Source organism: Anomalospiza imberbis, chromosome 1 (genome assembly GCF_031753505.1).
Source record: "Anomalospiza imberbis isolate Cuckoo-Finch-1a 21T00152 chromosome 1, ASM3175350v1, whole genome shotgun sequence".
In the NCBI taxonomy this organism is placed as follows: domain Eukaryota; kingdom Metazoa; phylum Chordata; class Aves; order Passeriformes; family Viduidae; genus Anomalospiza; species Anomalospiza imberbis.
Genome location: NC_089681.1, coordinates 100,090,474 through 100,105,781, shown reverse-complemented (window position 1 = coordinate 100,105,781; position 15,308 = coordinate 100,090,474). Strand labels below are relative to the sequence as shown.

The following is a 15,308-nucleotide window of genomic DNA, read 5'->3' as shown; positions in this document are numbered from 1 at the left end:
AATATTTGGTTGAATGAATGAATTCCACAAGGCTGGGACATACCTTGCTGTATACTGTACACTGTAATTTTAGAGTGCATTTCTTGGAGGCATATGAGGAAATGCTACAAAGATAACTCATCTATGGTTTGCAAAGGTATATTTTCATCCAGTGTCTTAAAAAATATACCATATTTTTAATATTATACCATATGTCAGTTTCTCATTTAGTCATAAATCACACTTTGGCATGAAAGAGGTTATATACATCTAACAGTTTAATAATGTCAGGCCATCTCTCATGACAGATGATAGAAGGAAGAAATCCAGGAAAAGACAAAGTAATTACAGCCTTTCAATGCCACAGACTTGCACTACTTTTAAGTACATGCATCCTGTTTCAGCAAGGCTCTCTTCACTGGAGAAAAATGGCTTGTACTAACTGCTGCCTGCTGCTGTCCCCAAGTGACTTATGAATTTGTTCCAACTCCAGAGCTTTCTTTCCATATATGCTGATCTCCAAGTGCCTGGATGACACCTAAGGAAGCTTTACACTGGGTCACTTGCATGCATGTACTCTCTGTCCCAAAGGTGCGTCATAGACTTCCCTGTCTGCTTTATAAAGGAACATTTAGCGAATCTATTCACCATGAAGCATCACAAACTTCGTGGCACTGGTGATTGGGTAGTGATGCAGACTATTTTTGTGGTGAACCAGTGTATTTATTGGAGCCAGGTAGGGATGTATATTCCAACTAAACAGCTAGAACACATCTGTGCTTCATAATGTTTGATTTAGCCTCAATACAAATTATTAAGCTTTCAAAAGACTCAGAAAAGTCACGTTTTGTCATGCTCAGCAAGGAGATTCTCTGGCAGTAATCATGAACAAAACTACCATAAAGATATTATTTCAATTCCCCGCAGACACACCAAGGTACTCAACCAGACCCATGCTCCCTATAGGAGCATGACAGGAAAGGATGGAGAATCAGATAGAGAACCAGACTCTGGAGCAGTCTGTTATCTAAATTAATTACATTTAGTCTGGTCATCAATATGTCAGGAGTAAGTTAAGGGAGCTCGAAAGAGCTCTCCCCAAGGGATAAGAAGACTTTGCCAACGGAATTTTCCTAGAAATAACACACAAGGCTATTCTGTGCAGTTTATAGATGTATCTTAAGAAGACTCAGCCCCTATAGTCTCCTGATGGTGCATATTCTACTGAATATTCTACTGAAGATTCCAGAGTCTACAACCCAACAGAGGGGTCAAAGACTAGTAAGTAGCAGAGCTACTAGTTTTGAGAAACTGATACTGACTGATATTTTAAAACAGATGGCAAATTCCTTTCAACAAATGCCAAATATTGAATGTTTTAAGTGTTCCCAAGCACCATCCAACTGATGAAAACTGATGTCTTGCAGGTATCTATACTGGCACTTATGCAGAGGTTATTAAACCTAAGAAATTCTATGGCCAACCCACCAAATTCACATTTTTCATATTTAGCATACTAGCCTCATGATCTCAGGACCAGGAAATGAGACATATTCCTTATGAGACATCTTACCCCTTGGGGGAGTGAAGACATCTTGAGTTACGTCAAACTTGCCCAGAATATACCTAAAACCAGAACTAATGAAGTTCACAGGACAATGGAAAGACCCTGTTCTTACTGGAATGACCACGGTCAATTTAGTTTACGATCTAGCCTGAAGAATACCAAAATGGAATTTATTCTATGATCTGTTCATTATTGGCAGAAAGTTAAAAATACTGTCGTCTTAATGCGATCCTGATAGTTCATGTACCAAAGCACAATAAACCATCTTCATAATCCATCACAACTAAAGAGTTGCTAATTAGGATGTCAATGGACATCTCCATCATTTCTCTTCAGATTTCCAGAGCTATCAGCTCTGGTTCTGACACTGAAAAAACATACTTGAACAGGACTGGTATCTGGACAGACTTCTAGTGAGGGAAGGTAATTGCCAGGGTGCTGATATGTGAATGTTTTTTTTTTTTAGACCTTGGACAGAACAAGAAGAACTTGTCTTAGAGTGCAGCAGTTCAACTACTGCGCTGAGCTACATAAGATATAGGAATGGCTTCAAAAAAAAAGGAACAACAAAACTCTGCTTGCTCAAGATTCAATGGGAGGCACATAGGTACTGCAAATCAGCCATGTGCTTTTTAAAGCAATACTTTTAGTTACTGTCAGTGGAACAATATTTCAATAGTAAGAGCACAGCAATATTGCATTTACTGGAATGCCAATTTGACTCATGAAGCAGTGTATGATACCAAACTTCATTTGGCAATCACCTCTTTGGAAGAAGGTGAGCATGGATTTGCAGAACTATTGTATCTGGTATTAATTAGATTTCAAGAAGCAAATATTAAGGAATCTATTCTAGAAATCAAACAGTGATGTGCAATGATAGGAAGTATTAAAATCCAACACAGCAAACTAATGCAGGGGAATTGAGAAAGATACTACTTGAAGTACAAGAGATGACTGACTTGATCAGCTACTGAATGAGATTCTGCAACTGATGATATGCAAAAGGTTAAACAAAGTGCTTCTTTTTGCTCTCAGCAATTACAGACATATAGACAGACTTCACTTTTATTTTAAAATAAAATGCAGGAAAAAAAGAAAGGGCTAGTGTCCTTGCACAAGAAGGTATTTTAAGGTCTGAGATTAAAAAAAAAAAAGACTAAGTGGATCAGAAAAACCAAAACGTTTCTGTCACAAGGCTCCCAGGCAAAACATTAAAGACAGCAAAAAAGAGAAGAAAGTATTTTTTTTCTAGCTGTAAATGTTTCAAAGAAAAACAAAAGGGTTTCTCATTTGTTTAAAAAAAGGGCAGTAGAGGTATTAGGAAGAAAATAGGTGCATTAATAAATGACAAGCAGTAGTAGAATTAATTATTCCAAAATGTCTAAGAGACATGCTACCTTTTTAATCATCTTTAATCATCAAGAAGGAAAACACAGAAAAAGTCTGAACCATTAATGTGAACAGCTTATCACAGCAAGGGAGTGTTTTTATCACTGCAAGTGATTAACCACTGGAGCAAAGTACCATCTTGGTGTCCTCAGATCCTGACTACACACCTGTCTGTGAGATATATCTGAGCCACTCACACAAAGCTCACCACCATGGGGGAAGGTGTCCTGTGTTAAATAGGAGAACGGAGAAGTTGAATTCAAAGCCTTCTGAGGCCTTTCAAACTGCTAATCTAGGCATACTTCCTAGGCACAATGTGTGCTGGACGTGGTCAAAAGCCACCTCACCTTGACACAAGATCTGACAAGTAAGAAAAAGGTGTGGGATTAGTAGTTATTAAATCAGTCACTGGGATTTTAAAAAATCGTTGGAAAATAAAGTGCATTAAATATCTGCATTCTGAACAAGCATTTCATGCTAACAACTACTGTCATAGTGACCCTTAGCAGACCTTATACTGTTTTCAGTTGTGATTTATGCTCTAACTTCTATAAACTGACAACTGTTATTACTTGAATACCTAATCTGAAAGCCACACAAAAACAACTGACAAGATTCTCAGAGATGAGTGATGGAGATAAATGCCTGAATGTTTGTGAAATATTCAGATCTTCTGGTAATTTGTTCCCCAAGGACACTTTTAAATAAAGTGTGCAAAAACATGAGATATGTGAAATATTAAAGCCTGAAAAAATGTATTTGATGCAGCATAGAGCTAGGAGGCATATTATGCAAACCTCATGATAACACTTTCTAAATATACCAGCCAACAAGACTGGTTTTAGGGGCTTTCAGCAAATGCATTATACTGCTGTTAAACCATGAACCTGCAAGTGAAGTCGCTGGTACATCTCGGAAAGCTTAGCACATTTTTTCCTTCTGTACTTCATGCAAGAGAGCTCTGATGCTTTTTAGCCACCTTATCGGAAGTGTGACGTTCACTGGTAACAGCGGAAAAGGCATGTTTGAAAAGTAAACGCAAAGTGGACTGCAGAGTTTTCCTTAAAGGCTTTTTACAGTCTACCTAAATTATGCTTAAAATATTTCTCTTGGTATTTTAAATAATGAAAGCTACAATAACAGAGTCATCATAAAAATTATTAAGAAGCTTAATAATGGGAAATTATCTTCTTTGAGACCAGTGTTGCCAGTGAACTCTCATTGAAGGAAATGAGTGTGGCAATAATCACAGATATGTATTCTCTGTCTCAGCATCACTTCTAGAGCAACAGACAAAGAACCCATGCATAAATATATACATACATATATTTACACGCTCGTGTACATGAAAGGTTCTAGTAATTTCAATCCCAAACTCTTTGGGCTTAAAACTTACTTATCAGCAGTGAATTACCTGACAATGAAAAGCTTATCAGTCTCCGACTTCCTTGTCCCTGGATTGAGTCTTCATTGGTGATGCTTTTAAAAATCTGCTGGGAGACAAAGAATTATGAGAAAGAGTAATCTCCAACAAGTCTTGAACAGAGAATTGCTTAGTAACTGTCTTTTTTATAGATTCTTAGTTAGTTTTACAACTAAAAATCAATTATATGACCAGAGATCAAAACCATGATTTTATCCAGGTAATAATTTAACCATTAATGGCCTAAGTCATGTCTGCCTGGAAGCTTTCTCTTAAAAAAACAGAATGATGCAAAAACACTACTGTAATTTGAATAAAGCAGTTCTTCACCCAAAAAAGAACTACTTATTAGTCAAGAGATTAAAGTAGTACATAAGGATGGGGATGTGGCTAGCACCTCTTGAAACAACTTCCATCTTTATAATACCTTATTACTCGTGTGGAAGATCTTGTTCCAGAAGATTTACTGCATACCTTTGAGAATGACTTCTAAGAGATTACTAGTACCCTGCACAAAAAACCCATTGTTAATTATGCTAACAATATGCATTGAGGGTGAACTGGAAAAAAATTGAAAATCCATAGATTACTCTTTGCACTCCACAGTTCAGTTTTTAATGTCAGTCTTTTGTTCAGCAAATTTATCGGTGAGCTGCTGTTGTGTAAATAAGGCCCCAAGCTGCCTTCTGGCTGTGATCAGAACTGGGAAGCAAGAACACCCATGGGCCAGTGACTGGGGCATTAGGCCCCACCACCAGCAGTTTTTGTGTGGAGTCCCTGAGCAGGGCAGAGGAGATGCCATTGAGTATCAGACTCCAAGTTCAGCAGGGAGGTGGTGCTATGAGTACTGCTTCCCACCGACTTTGGAGTCAAACCAAGCGCTGCTCTGCCCCCGGGAAGCAGCAGCTCCATGTCACTCTTGCCACTCAGCTTTCAGCCAAAAGAGAAAAACAGTGTTTATGCAGTGAAGTCCCAATTTCTGATGGGAAACAGTAACTGAAGTCCCACTCAGCTGTGACTCATTGCTTGGTATATTAAATATTGTGTAGTCAAGCTTAACTTAGAAAACAAGCTGCTCTCTGCCCCCAGAAAATGCAAAACCTGGGCAAGTGAGTACTTCACCCAGCTAGCAGGGATTAAACAACCTCACCTGGATGAGACCTAGATCAAAAACCTATGGATAAATTTAGACATCCTTATAAAATAATGGGTTCTGCTGGACCTGACTTTTAGTCATAATCATTTTGTTTCTTCCAGATTATCTAAAAGGTACTGAGCAGAGCAAGACTATGAATAAACTCCAGTAGAAACATCCCTATTGGATTACAGCTAATTAGTTGCTATTGCACTACTGGCCTTCTCAGCAAAGTAGGTTTCAACATGCTTATTGAAGCCACCACTGATTTCCGGATAGACACACATTTAAATCAGAATATATGTGACTATGAGAACTTTATGACAAGACCTCAACAACCTTTACCAGCCAAAGTTGTGATCCCATCAAGAAACAATGACATTTCCTTGTCAACATGTATTTTTCATTCTATGTCACTGCCTGATAATTATTACACATTATGCTTTAATGCTTACTTTTATGGTCTTTTCATGATTTTGTCCAGGATAGTAACGGGGCCAACCAACCCAGATATGCGCACATTTGCAAAAGAGGCTTTTTTCTAGTCCTTTAACATTTTTCTGGGGTTTTATTCAGACCTGCTATGTATGTCATATATCATGCTACTATGAATAGTTCAGCAAACTACACTCTGAACAAACCAGGGTGGATCTGATGGGGTCCTGCAAACCTGTTCAAAACTTAAAAACACTTGCTATTAAATGACCCTTCAGGGGCCATATCTGCATTAGTGAAACTATATTGAGACAGTCATAATAGACTGTTGTCACAAATCCTGATAAAAAGCAAAGCACCCTCAGCATGGTCAAACTTGCACTAGCAAAGCTTGCCATTTATTCAAGGGGAGTAGTAACACATCCAGTCCCGTAAGTTACACAACAACAAAATAAATTTATTTGCTCCTGAAGGGTCCACCTGTTCTGTGAAGCAGGTGCACCCCACAGTATCCTGTCAAGTGCTCACCATTCAGCCATACAACCAGGGGTACTAAAAGCCAGCCCTGCTGTGCAAACGATTTCCATCCTCAGTAGCTGACCCCTGCATAACTCTCTAAGATGCAGCACTACATCAGCATGTCAGCCGTTTTGAGAATGCCTAGCAATTAACCTTAGCAAAAGGAAACACTTGCTGGAAGCTTTTCCAATTTTCTTCCTGGCCAGGTGGATGAGAAAGGGAATGCACGGCAGAAAGGCTGAAGGAGAGAAGCTTTTGTCCTTTGGTTTGAGACCTGTAATTCACCATTAAAAACTTCATACAACTGAGCCTCTTGTGTAGCTCTGTCATCACAAACCTGTGCTCCTCATCCTCCAGTGGTCTGAAGGCACTGGTCTGCACTCTCCTCACACATACACGGCACCTTCTCACCCATGATAAGGATCCTTAGGCATGCCAGGACATGTGCCAGAGCAGGCTCGGGAGCAGGCAAACGTCCTCTCTCAAAGAATAGGAAGGGTAATAGGAAGGCCATGAAAGTCATTATAACTTAATATTGGCATTTGAAGAAGTCAGAAGGAACAGCAAGGAAATAAGGGAGACAAGTCTCCCAACATCAAGTCTGATTTTCTTAAAATAAGAAGAGATATTTGCTGCAGTTTGGATTTACTGTTTTGTAATGCAATACCAGACTGTCCCCAGTAATGAGGACAAGGCTGCACTTGATGCAGAACAGGGCAAAAGAGGGTGACTGGTCACCAGAGCTCATCAGCAGCCATATCAAATGGGTTTCATAGTATCTTCAGGCCTGGGATAGGGATGTGCACAGGTCATACTGCTCCTGCTTGCCATTGATCATGAAGGAAATCCAGACTGATTTTAGTGGCTGCAATATAATTACATTGGGAGTTTTGTCACTGTAAGTAAACCTTGAATTTAGTCATCAGGAGGTAAAAACCCCTCTATCTTCTCAACTGCCACTTAAAACACAGTTAGTTGACAGACAGACAACATTCATCTCATCACCTGACATCCTATGGGCTTGAAGTCCTTCACATGAAAAGGAACAAATGTCATTTTCCCTCAATAACCTCTGGGCTTTTTTATGCCCTTGAAGTGAGAGCTCTGTCTGACCTAGCTTGATATTTTTAGTTTATGATGCCATTTTTGCACATTGTGCAACCCAGCCTAATTATTTTACAGGTCCTGCTGATACAAAACAGAATTAATATGCTTTTACTACACACTTCTGCTGTATCTAGACATGAAGATGGGACATGAACTTTAAGCCTAGCAGAATCTCTCTCCAAAATCCAAAGGTTTCCTGAACTGGATTCAAACCTCCTTTTGATTTCTTTGAATGTAATTGGAGCCAGTATCATTGCCACTGATGTCAGCACATACATTCAAACACTAAGAGAAGCATCAGTACTTCCTTTAAAATATTCTCTAGTAAACACACAATGCAAAATCTTCTGATCTGTGATAGAGTTTCCCAGCCTCTGAAGCAAAGCAAAAGATGACTACCAGCACCTGTGATTGCCAACTGTGAAACATGGGAAGGTACTTGAGGCCAGACTGAAGCCTGTTGGGACTTGCTGACCTCAGGAAACAGTCCAGCTTTGGTAGTGCTTTTCATTTTTGCAGTAGAGAGAAAAAAGAAGACTGAAAGCTAAAAATAATAGCTGTGTCCTGGAATCACTTTTCCTTGTGAGTAGTTCCTGCAAATGCTAGAAGGAAGTTATGTGACCCTGAATGAGAAAGGAGGCAGGTTTCACACTAGCTAAGGGTGCCCTTGAGATGCCCTTTCTCTTTAGCCATGATATGTGTTATGAAAAAAAATAATCATCTTGAGATAGCCCAGAGTTTTAGAGTCCATCAGTTCTTGTTGAGGCAAAATTCCAAGCATATCACTAAAAGCATATCACTAAAAATCTAAGCAAAAAGCCAGAAACAGAGACTCTCACAACTAATAAAAATATCTCCTAAAATACCTTTCCCTTCACTAGTCTACCTAAATATGTGAAAGAATAACAAGGACAATATTCTTCCTCCTGAAAATAAAGTGGCTTACAGGGCAACCTTAGGATGCCCCTATTCAGCCTCTCTGTTCTAGGTTATGATGAGGCAAATACTTTTCGACACAGGTACAGTGTGAACACGAGTCTGAAAGTTAGGAAGAAACTAATTGTTGTAACTGTGTTTACCCTGCGCTGTACTAGAAAACCTACTTTTGGACACCACAGTGACCAGTAATAGTGCAGCATGCTGGCAAAATATCATTTGCAGCATTGAATTCCTTTTAGTATGTTTGTCTATTGTGCAGCAAACCGTAACTATTCTTAAAGTCCTACTGATACAAAACAGGATAAATAAGATTGTATTACGTGCATCTACCACAGCTAGACATGCACAGTTGACAAATACAAACACTTACTCATTTTCCCACACACAGCACAGGAAAACACTCCTATGTCTTAGTGCTCTGTAGCACTCCTCCTCTGCAGAAGGAAAAGGATTTCTGTCTTCCACCAGAAGGAAGAGGACATTTTGGCCACTGAGCTTGCATAAAGAGATTCAACAAAGCTAAGTGAATTTTCTTTTCCCACAAGTAGAAGAAACTCCTAGATTAATTAATCTTACTCTTCACTGACAGCCAAAGCACTTCTGTATCAGTAGCTTCTGCTGCAAAAGAATGGTGGCATTTAACTGATACCTCCTCCCACAGGTCAGTATTTCTTTCATTTAAACAAAGGAAATCACAGTGATATTAAAATCAGTGCTGCACTACCTGTTTGCTTTCATTGACTTTATATCATGGTGAACATCATAGATGTGACCTCAATACAATATATACTGAGCCAGGGACATGGCTTAATATAATCAAGTTCCCATTTTACAAGATGCTAATTAAAACCTAGAATATTTTACAATTATAGCACAGATTGTAACTGTAGTAATATCTAACACAAACAGTCAGGTACTGTAAACTTGCAAGGCTCTAGCTGGCGCAATACTATGTATTTGTGAGAGATTTTCTTTTAAAAAGTAGATCTAAGGACATATCAAAGTATTCAGAAAAGCTCACACTTCCAAGCAGTATTCTCCAGACCTATAATCAAGTCTACAATGAAAGAAGGCTGGAAACCACAAATGTAAAGCAGCAAAATACTTTCTGTTTGTACACACTGGCTCTGAGGATGAAAAGCAGCAGACTAGAGCATTGTGAAAAGGGAAGGCTACAGCCTGTGCTTGGTTCAGATCAAAAGTGAAAAATAGACTCAACCCCAAACTGTGCATCAGCAAACACAAAAGGTATTGCTAGATGTGACAGAGCTAAAGATGTGGTATTGCACAGCAAAAGACAGGCCATCTAGTCACTGCCTGCACTGAGCTTACTTCAAGCTCCAGTTCTCTGTTCTCTGCTTTTCAAGACCACTGAACTTGCCAGCAGATTTAAAGCAAAATAAATAAGGTTAACAGCCTTGCTGATTTCAGTTTAAACCAGCTTGGAGCCATTGTTTTAATAGACCAGAATGTCCATGGCACAGGAGTCCAGAGCAGTCCTCAAAATTTTTTCTCCCCTAACCTATTTCCGCTGGCTTTTACTGTTGCACTCTTGACTGCACCGAATGCTTAACATTAGGCCAATTCTTCAAAACAAGTGGAAAAAGGCTTACATTTTCTACAGGCCAGCATTGAAGCATCTTACCACAGTTAAGAGAATATCAGACATCATCCTGAGTTCACACTTCATATACTACCATCTTTAGAGAGGGAATTCCTCAGTAGATCTGCAAATGGGTGAATATTCCCATTTCCTCCCAGGTGCTGAATTTAAAGATAAACTATTTTGTAAAAAAATTCACTAAGCAAACACAGACTAAGTGCCTCCTTTCACACCATCACTTGACTTCTTCAGTGAAGAAACTGCTCTGGGATGCAAGTGGCAAATTCTGAAAGGAACAAATGCGGATCTGAGCTCCCTGACTGTCACTGACAAAATTATGTCTGTCTGTAATCCCAGGCACCACTTTGAAAATCTACCCCTAATTAGTGGCAGTGCTTCAGCTACAACCCCCACTCTGCTAACAGAATTATCCAGCTCTTGAATGCAATATATTCCACTTATCCTGTTAGCTTGTTAAGCCATTGTGCTGGCACAGTGGTATTTTTCTACCAGGTGCTTCCAAACAGCTGCCAGTTTCTGTGGCAGCAGCCTAACTCCTGCTAGGCACTCTGCTGCCAGCTCTGCCCCTCTGAAGGACTGTGATACACACAGAGGTTTCCCCATGTGCCATGGTCAGCAGCATTCTAGCCTTGTAATATACCACCTTCTCAATGCCATTCCCTAATTAAGTGGAGAATCTGCCTTTTGTGGGCATATGACAATTGCCCTCTATCTGCAGAACACATCTTTTGCCCCACCCTGCAGCAGTGTTTATTGATTATTTTATTTATTCCCAGGAGACAAAAGTTTTTCATTCCAAAAACTCTTGTCCTAGAAAGCCCTGAAATAGGTAGCAAGGAAGTGAGTAAACATTTTTCCCCCATGAAAAATGTTATGAATTCTTTCACCAGATTCTAGATTACAAACTGTGGCAGTCAAACTAAAATACTGGAAAAAAACCCTGCTGCTTAGTGAAGCACCTCAGTGACATCCTCTAGAAGGCAACTATCAACAGGCTTATGACAAGAAGACATCCAGTGAGAGTACATACCAAGTATATGGAGGTTTCCATGTTGGCATGAAGCTATTTCATATTCCCCAACCAATCCTATGTGTGTAGAATGCTCTTTCAGCATAACCAGAATCTCAAATAAGGATGTTGGGAGCAAACACTTCCAATTAAAACAAAACCAAGGACTGAGGCAAGAAATCAGTACCTCCCATAGAGTCCAATACCTTTTTCTTCTAAAAATTTTATAAATTCAGCTTTTAAATGGCTTCAACAGCTCTGCCTAATAAACTTCAATTATCCTTTAGCAGCAGAGGAAAAACTTTGATTAGAGATTCTGATCTTCCTTCACTACTTGAAACTTCATTTAAATAGTCTTAGATTTTCAGATACTGAGACAATCACACATGCATGTGGTAGGTTTTGGATTTCTGGGTTGAGGGCTGGACTACATCTAAGCAGCAGATATTTCACTTTTACTTATCAAACTTTGGGGAAGATTTTCTGCAGTGTATCCCACCAACTGCCCCCACACTGGCTCTGAGCCTGCAGGTTATTTGGTGCCAATGACCCCATGAGCCTTAAGAAGTCTCTCAGCAAGGTTAAAGCAGTCCAAAACATGACAGTATTTCGCAGACCCAATGTTCAAAACAAACTCCAGTTTAGTTAGAAGAAAAGATGGCTCCTTGTGGTTACTAAACAGCTTTGTGTTTCCCAGTGTTCCCACCATCCAGAAAAAAAAACTCTAAGAAAATCTAGTGTTTTGATCAGATTTACACCAGGCAGCTGCCTAATGCAGACCAGTATTGGCCCTGTAAATCTGACAGATCCATACATAAACTATTAACGTGCTTAAGCACTCTGACAGCAAGAACTGCTTGTAAATATTATCCTCTCTGGAACACCTAAGCAATATCCTGAAAGCCACTGAAATAACTGGGAAGTTTGCCACTGACAGATGAAGAAGCTTATTTGACACTGATTGGATCATGCAATTTTGCATAAAATTTGCCCCACAGACTTCAAACTTTTCATGAAAACACTTTGTTTGTATGGAGAAGTAAAAAATTGCTGCCATTACCTTTTCTCTCTGCCTAGGAAATGACCAGAGTCACCAAAACATAGGACGTATATAGTGGAAACACTGACACATCCATGATGTCTTTGAAAAGCAGGAAATCATCAGCAGCTGCTTTCACTATAGCTTCAGAAACTCCTCACTCTTCTAACCTGGTTTGGGTGGGACGAGTGCACAGACGAGTAATGCTGACACGTGAGGGACAGAATGTATCTTTCAGCTAAGCTGTGTTTAAAGAAGGCTTCAGAGCATTAGTCATGCTGACAAAGCTCTGGACAAGGGAACCGAGTCAATGACCCTTTGCACCATAAAAGAAGCAGCTAGGCAGTGAACAATGCCCATTCTTCTAAATGAATGCCTCAAATACCAGTTCAACTATGAATACCATTATTTCCAGAAGTGAGTTTCAGACACTTTACTTTCAACCTTGGGTCCTACTTTAGGCAGAAATGAGGCAACTGTAGATTTATAGTCTGAATTTAAAAGTAGTGAAATATCTGTGCTACTTCAGATGTCCCTTGATCTTGCTGAATTCTTAATAAAACATTTCACTACACAGAGCATTTTTCAAGTCAGGATACCACAGACAGGATAAAGCTGAGAAAAAAAATCTGTTTTTACAGTCTATTATCTACAGTCACTTAGTTAATGCAGCCTCATTCCCACTCAGCGTTTCTCCTTTTAGCAGATCCATTAGACTCAGCAGAAACTGCTTATCTCACCTTAGCAAATCCATGAGTTTTATTTTTTGTTTGTTTGCTTGTTTTGCTATTTGTCTGATTTTGTGGTTGTTTTATTTTATTCTTTTCTATTTAAAAATAGCTTTTGTTTTTCAACTGGCTTCTGCTGTCTACAGCACTTGATGTTTTGTTTTTCTTAGGTTTCTGCTTTCTAGAACAGCAGGCTTTAAAAAGTCAACAGCCTTCTCCAGTGAAGCGGGCTTGTGGGAATACTGATTGCAATCAAACTGCCATACAATAAACAATGTTGGATGAGATCTCCTGAAGTCACCTGACCCTTGAGTTGAAACAGGTCCAACTTAGAGCAGGCTACTCTGCGCACTGTCCAGTCCAGCTTTGAGTATCTCTGCAGATGGAGATCCCACAAGCTCCCTGGGAAACCCATTCTAAAATTTGACTACTCTCTTGACACAAAAGATATTCCTGAAGCCTAATCAGAATGTCTCTTGCAGCAACTTGTGTCCATGACCTGCTGTCATTTCAACACATGCTGTGACTACAGTGTGCCTCCTTCCCTACAATATCCCATTAGGTAGTTAAAGGAATCAGTAACATTCCACATAAGAATTCCCTTAAGACTGAATAAATAAGTCCAGCTCTATGTCTGCCACTCCTCATATGTAAAGCCCAATCTGAAGGATGAAGAAAACAGAGGCCAGACTCATTCTGAAAATGAGTGTGGCAGGGCACTAAGCAAACCTGAGGTATAGGAAGGACTTCTGGGGAGAAGCAGCTTTTACAAAATCTGATCTCCAGTAAGAGATGAATTCATTACAGCTATTTGGTCACCACCACCAAAAGCCTTGTGAAGGATTTGTCATGGTGCATACTGGACGCAAGTCTTCTGCACAAAGAGTCATTAAAATACAACAGGAGGGGAATGTGGTGTCAATTAAATGCAGGAGTGCTGTCATTTCAGGGAAATCATTAACTAAGCAGACCCACAAACTAAGCCTGACATGGCCACAGATCACCTCCAAGCAAGAGAGGAGATGTCTCACATGCCTGAGTTCTCCTGCCACCTCTGACCACCCCACTGTGAGGCTCACAAGAGTTATCAGCTACCTGTCTGAGAGGAAGCCAAGGGGTCCTAAAGGCTCGTTGTGGTCAGCACTCAGCACACTTTTTAGGCAGTCTAGACCTCTCCTAATCCAGAAGCTCTTCAAAACCATGAAAGGAAGAAGCCAAAATAAAGGTGAAAGACATTTACTAGAAAAGGAAAAACTGGAACCAGAAAAGAGGAAAAAAGGCAAGGGTCTATAGAACAAAAGTGGAAAACAAAGGAAAAAGCAGTGGAGGATGCTATAAGGAAAGCAAGAAATTAATTTCTAAAATTCCAGATTCTTACATCCTAAGAAAATTCCCTCCCTTTCAGATACATCTCAAAACACCCAAGCCAAACACCAGAAAAATCCCAATACTCCAACAGTGATCACTACAGCTTTGTTAGAACTCAAACCTGACAGCAGTAGCTTTCAAACTTGCCTATGACAAAAGTAAGTGGGACCCTTTGCAGAAAAATAAGAGAAATAAACAACCTGCTTTAAAAACTGGGTTTCCTGACAACAGTGGCACTTGCAGACTTTTCTGGTATTACATTTTAAACATTCAGACATAACTGACTCAGGTGTACAGTAACAGCCCTCAAACGTTTGGGCTGCCCTCAAACATTTCACCTCTGGAATCATAGTCCTAGTACAGTTGCAGTCTGCCAGAAAAAAGTCACAAATGTGTTGGTATCTGAGATACAGTCCATTATGCATTTTGTGAACTGAAGGTTAACAATTACATAGGGTTAATTGGGTATTATGAGAGGTGCTGGTTGTCCTTTGCTAAGAATATCAACATGTGGTTTAATTAATGTGATTTATACTTAGGTTCACCACCAAGTCCTACCACATAGGTGTAAGAGCAAAAGCTGCCTCAGTGTAAATAAAAATCAGACTTGTTGAGTTAAAAAGGGAAGCGTGTAAGAACAATTTAGCTGCTTTCCATCGGACTTTATGGATGTAAGAATTTAAGCCTCCTTTTAAAGTTGAGATATTGAGTGGGGAGGTACTGCATGCCTTCAGTACAGATGGAAACAAGCCTGCCTGAGAATTCAGCTAGCTAGCCAGGGAAAAAATACCCAGATATTTAATGGAAAAGGAAAATGTTTCTCAAGAGATTCAAGGATTAAAAATGAATAAAGGGTTCACAATTTTATTAAAGAAATATTCTTAAGCACATCTGCTGATATATAACATACTGACCTACATCAATTTCTCCACTTGTAAGAAAGCCTAAGAACAAGAGGTCCGAGTGATTGTTATAGGAAAAAAAAAATTTAAAAGTGTACAATATTATATAATTTATTCTATCAACAAAACTATGTTAAGGGAG

At 39.4% G+C, this 15,308-nt stretch overlaps 1 protein-coding gene across 7 annotated transcripts in view; it reads right to left on the bottom strand.

Moving 5' to 3' along the window:
* Positions 1-15,308, bottom strand: part of HECW1 (HECT, C2 and WW domain containing E3 ubiquitin protein ligase 1) — a 243,743-nt gene that overhangs the window by 86,376 nt on the left and 142,059 nt on the right. For 5 of the 7 annotated variants that reach the window (XM_068202204.1, XM_068202226.1, XM_068202246.1 and 2 more), the window contains one exon: positions 4,353-4,431. In XM_068202204.1, coding sequence (XP_068058305.1) covers positions 4,353-4,431 — 79 coding nt within the window. The remainder of the gene's footprint in view (positions 1-4,352; positions 4,432-15,308) is intronic. The other 2 variants (XM_068202236.1, XM_068202211.1) reach the window with 1 other exon arrangement.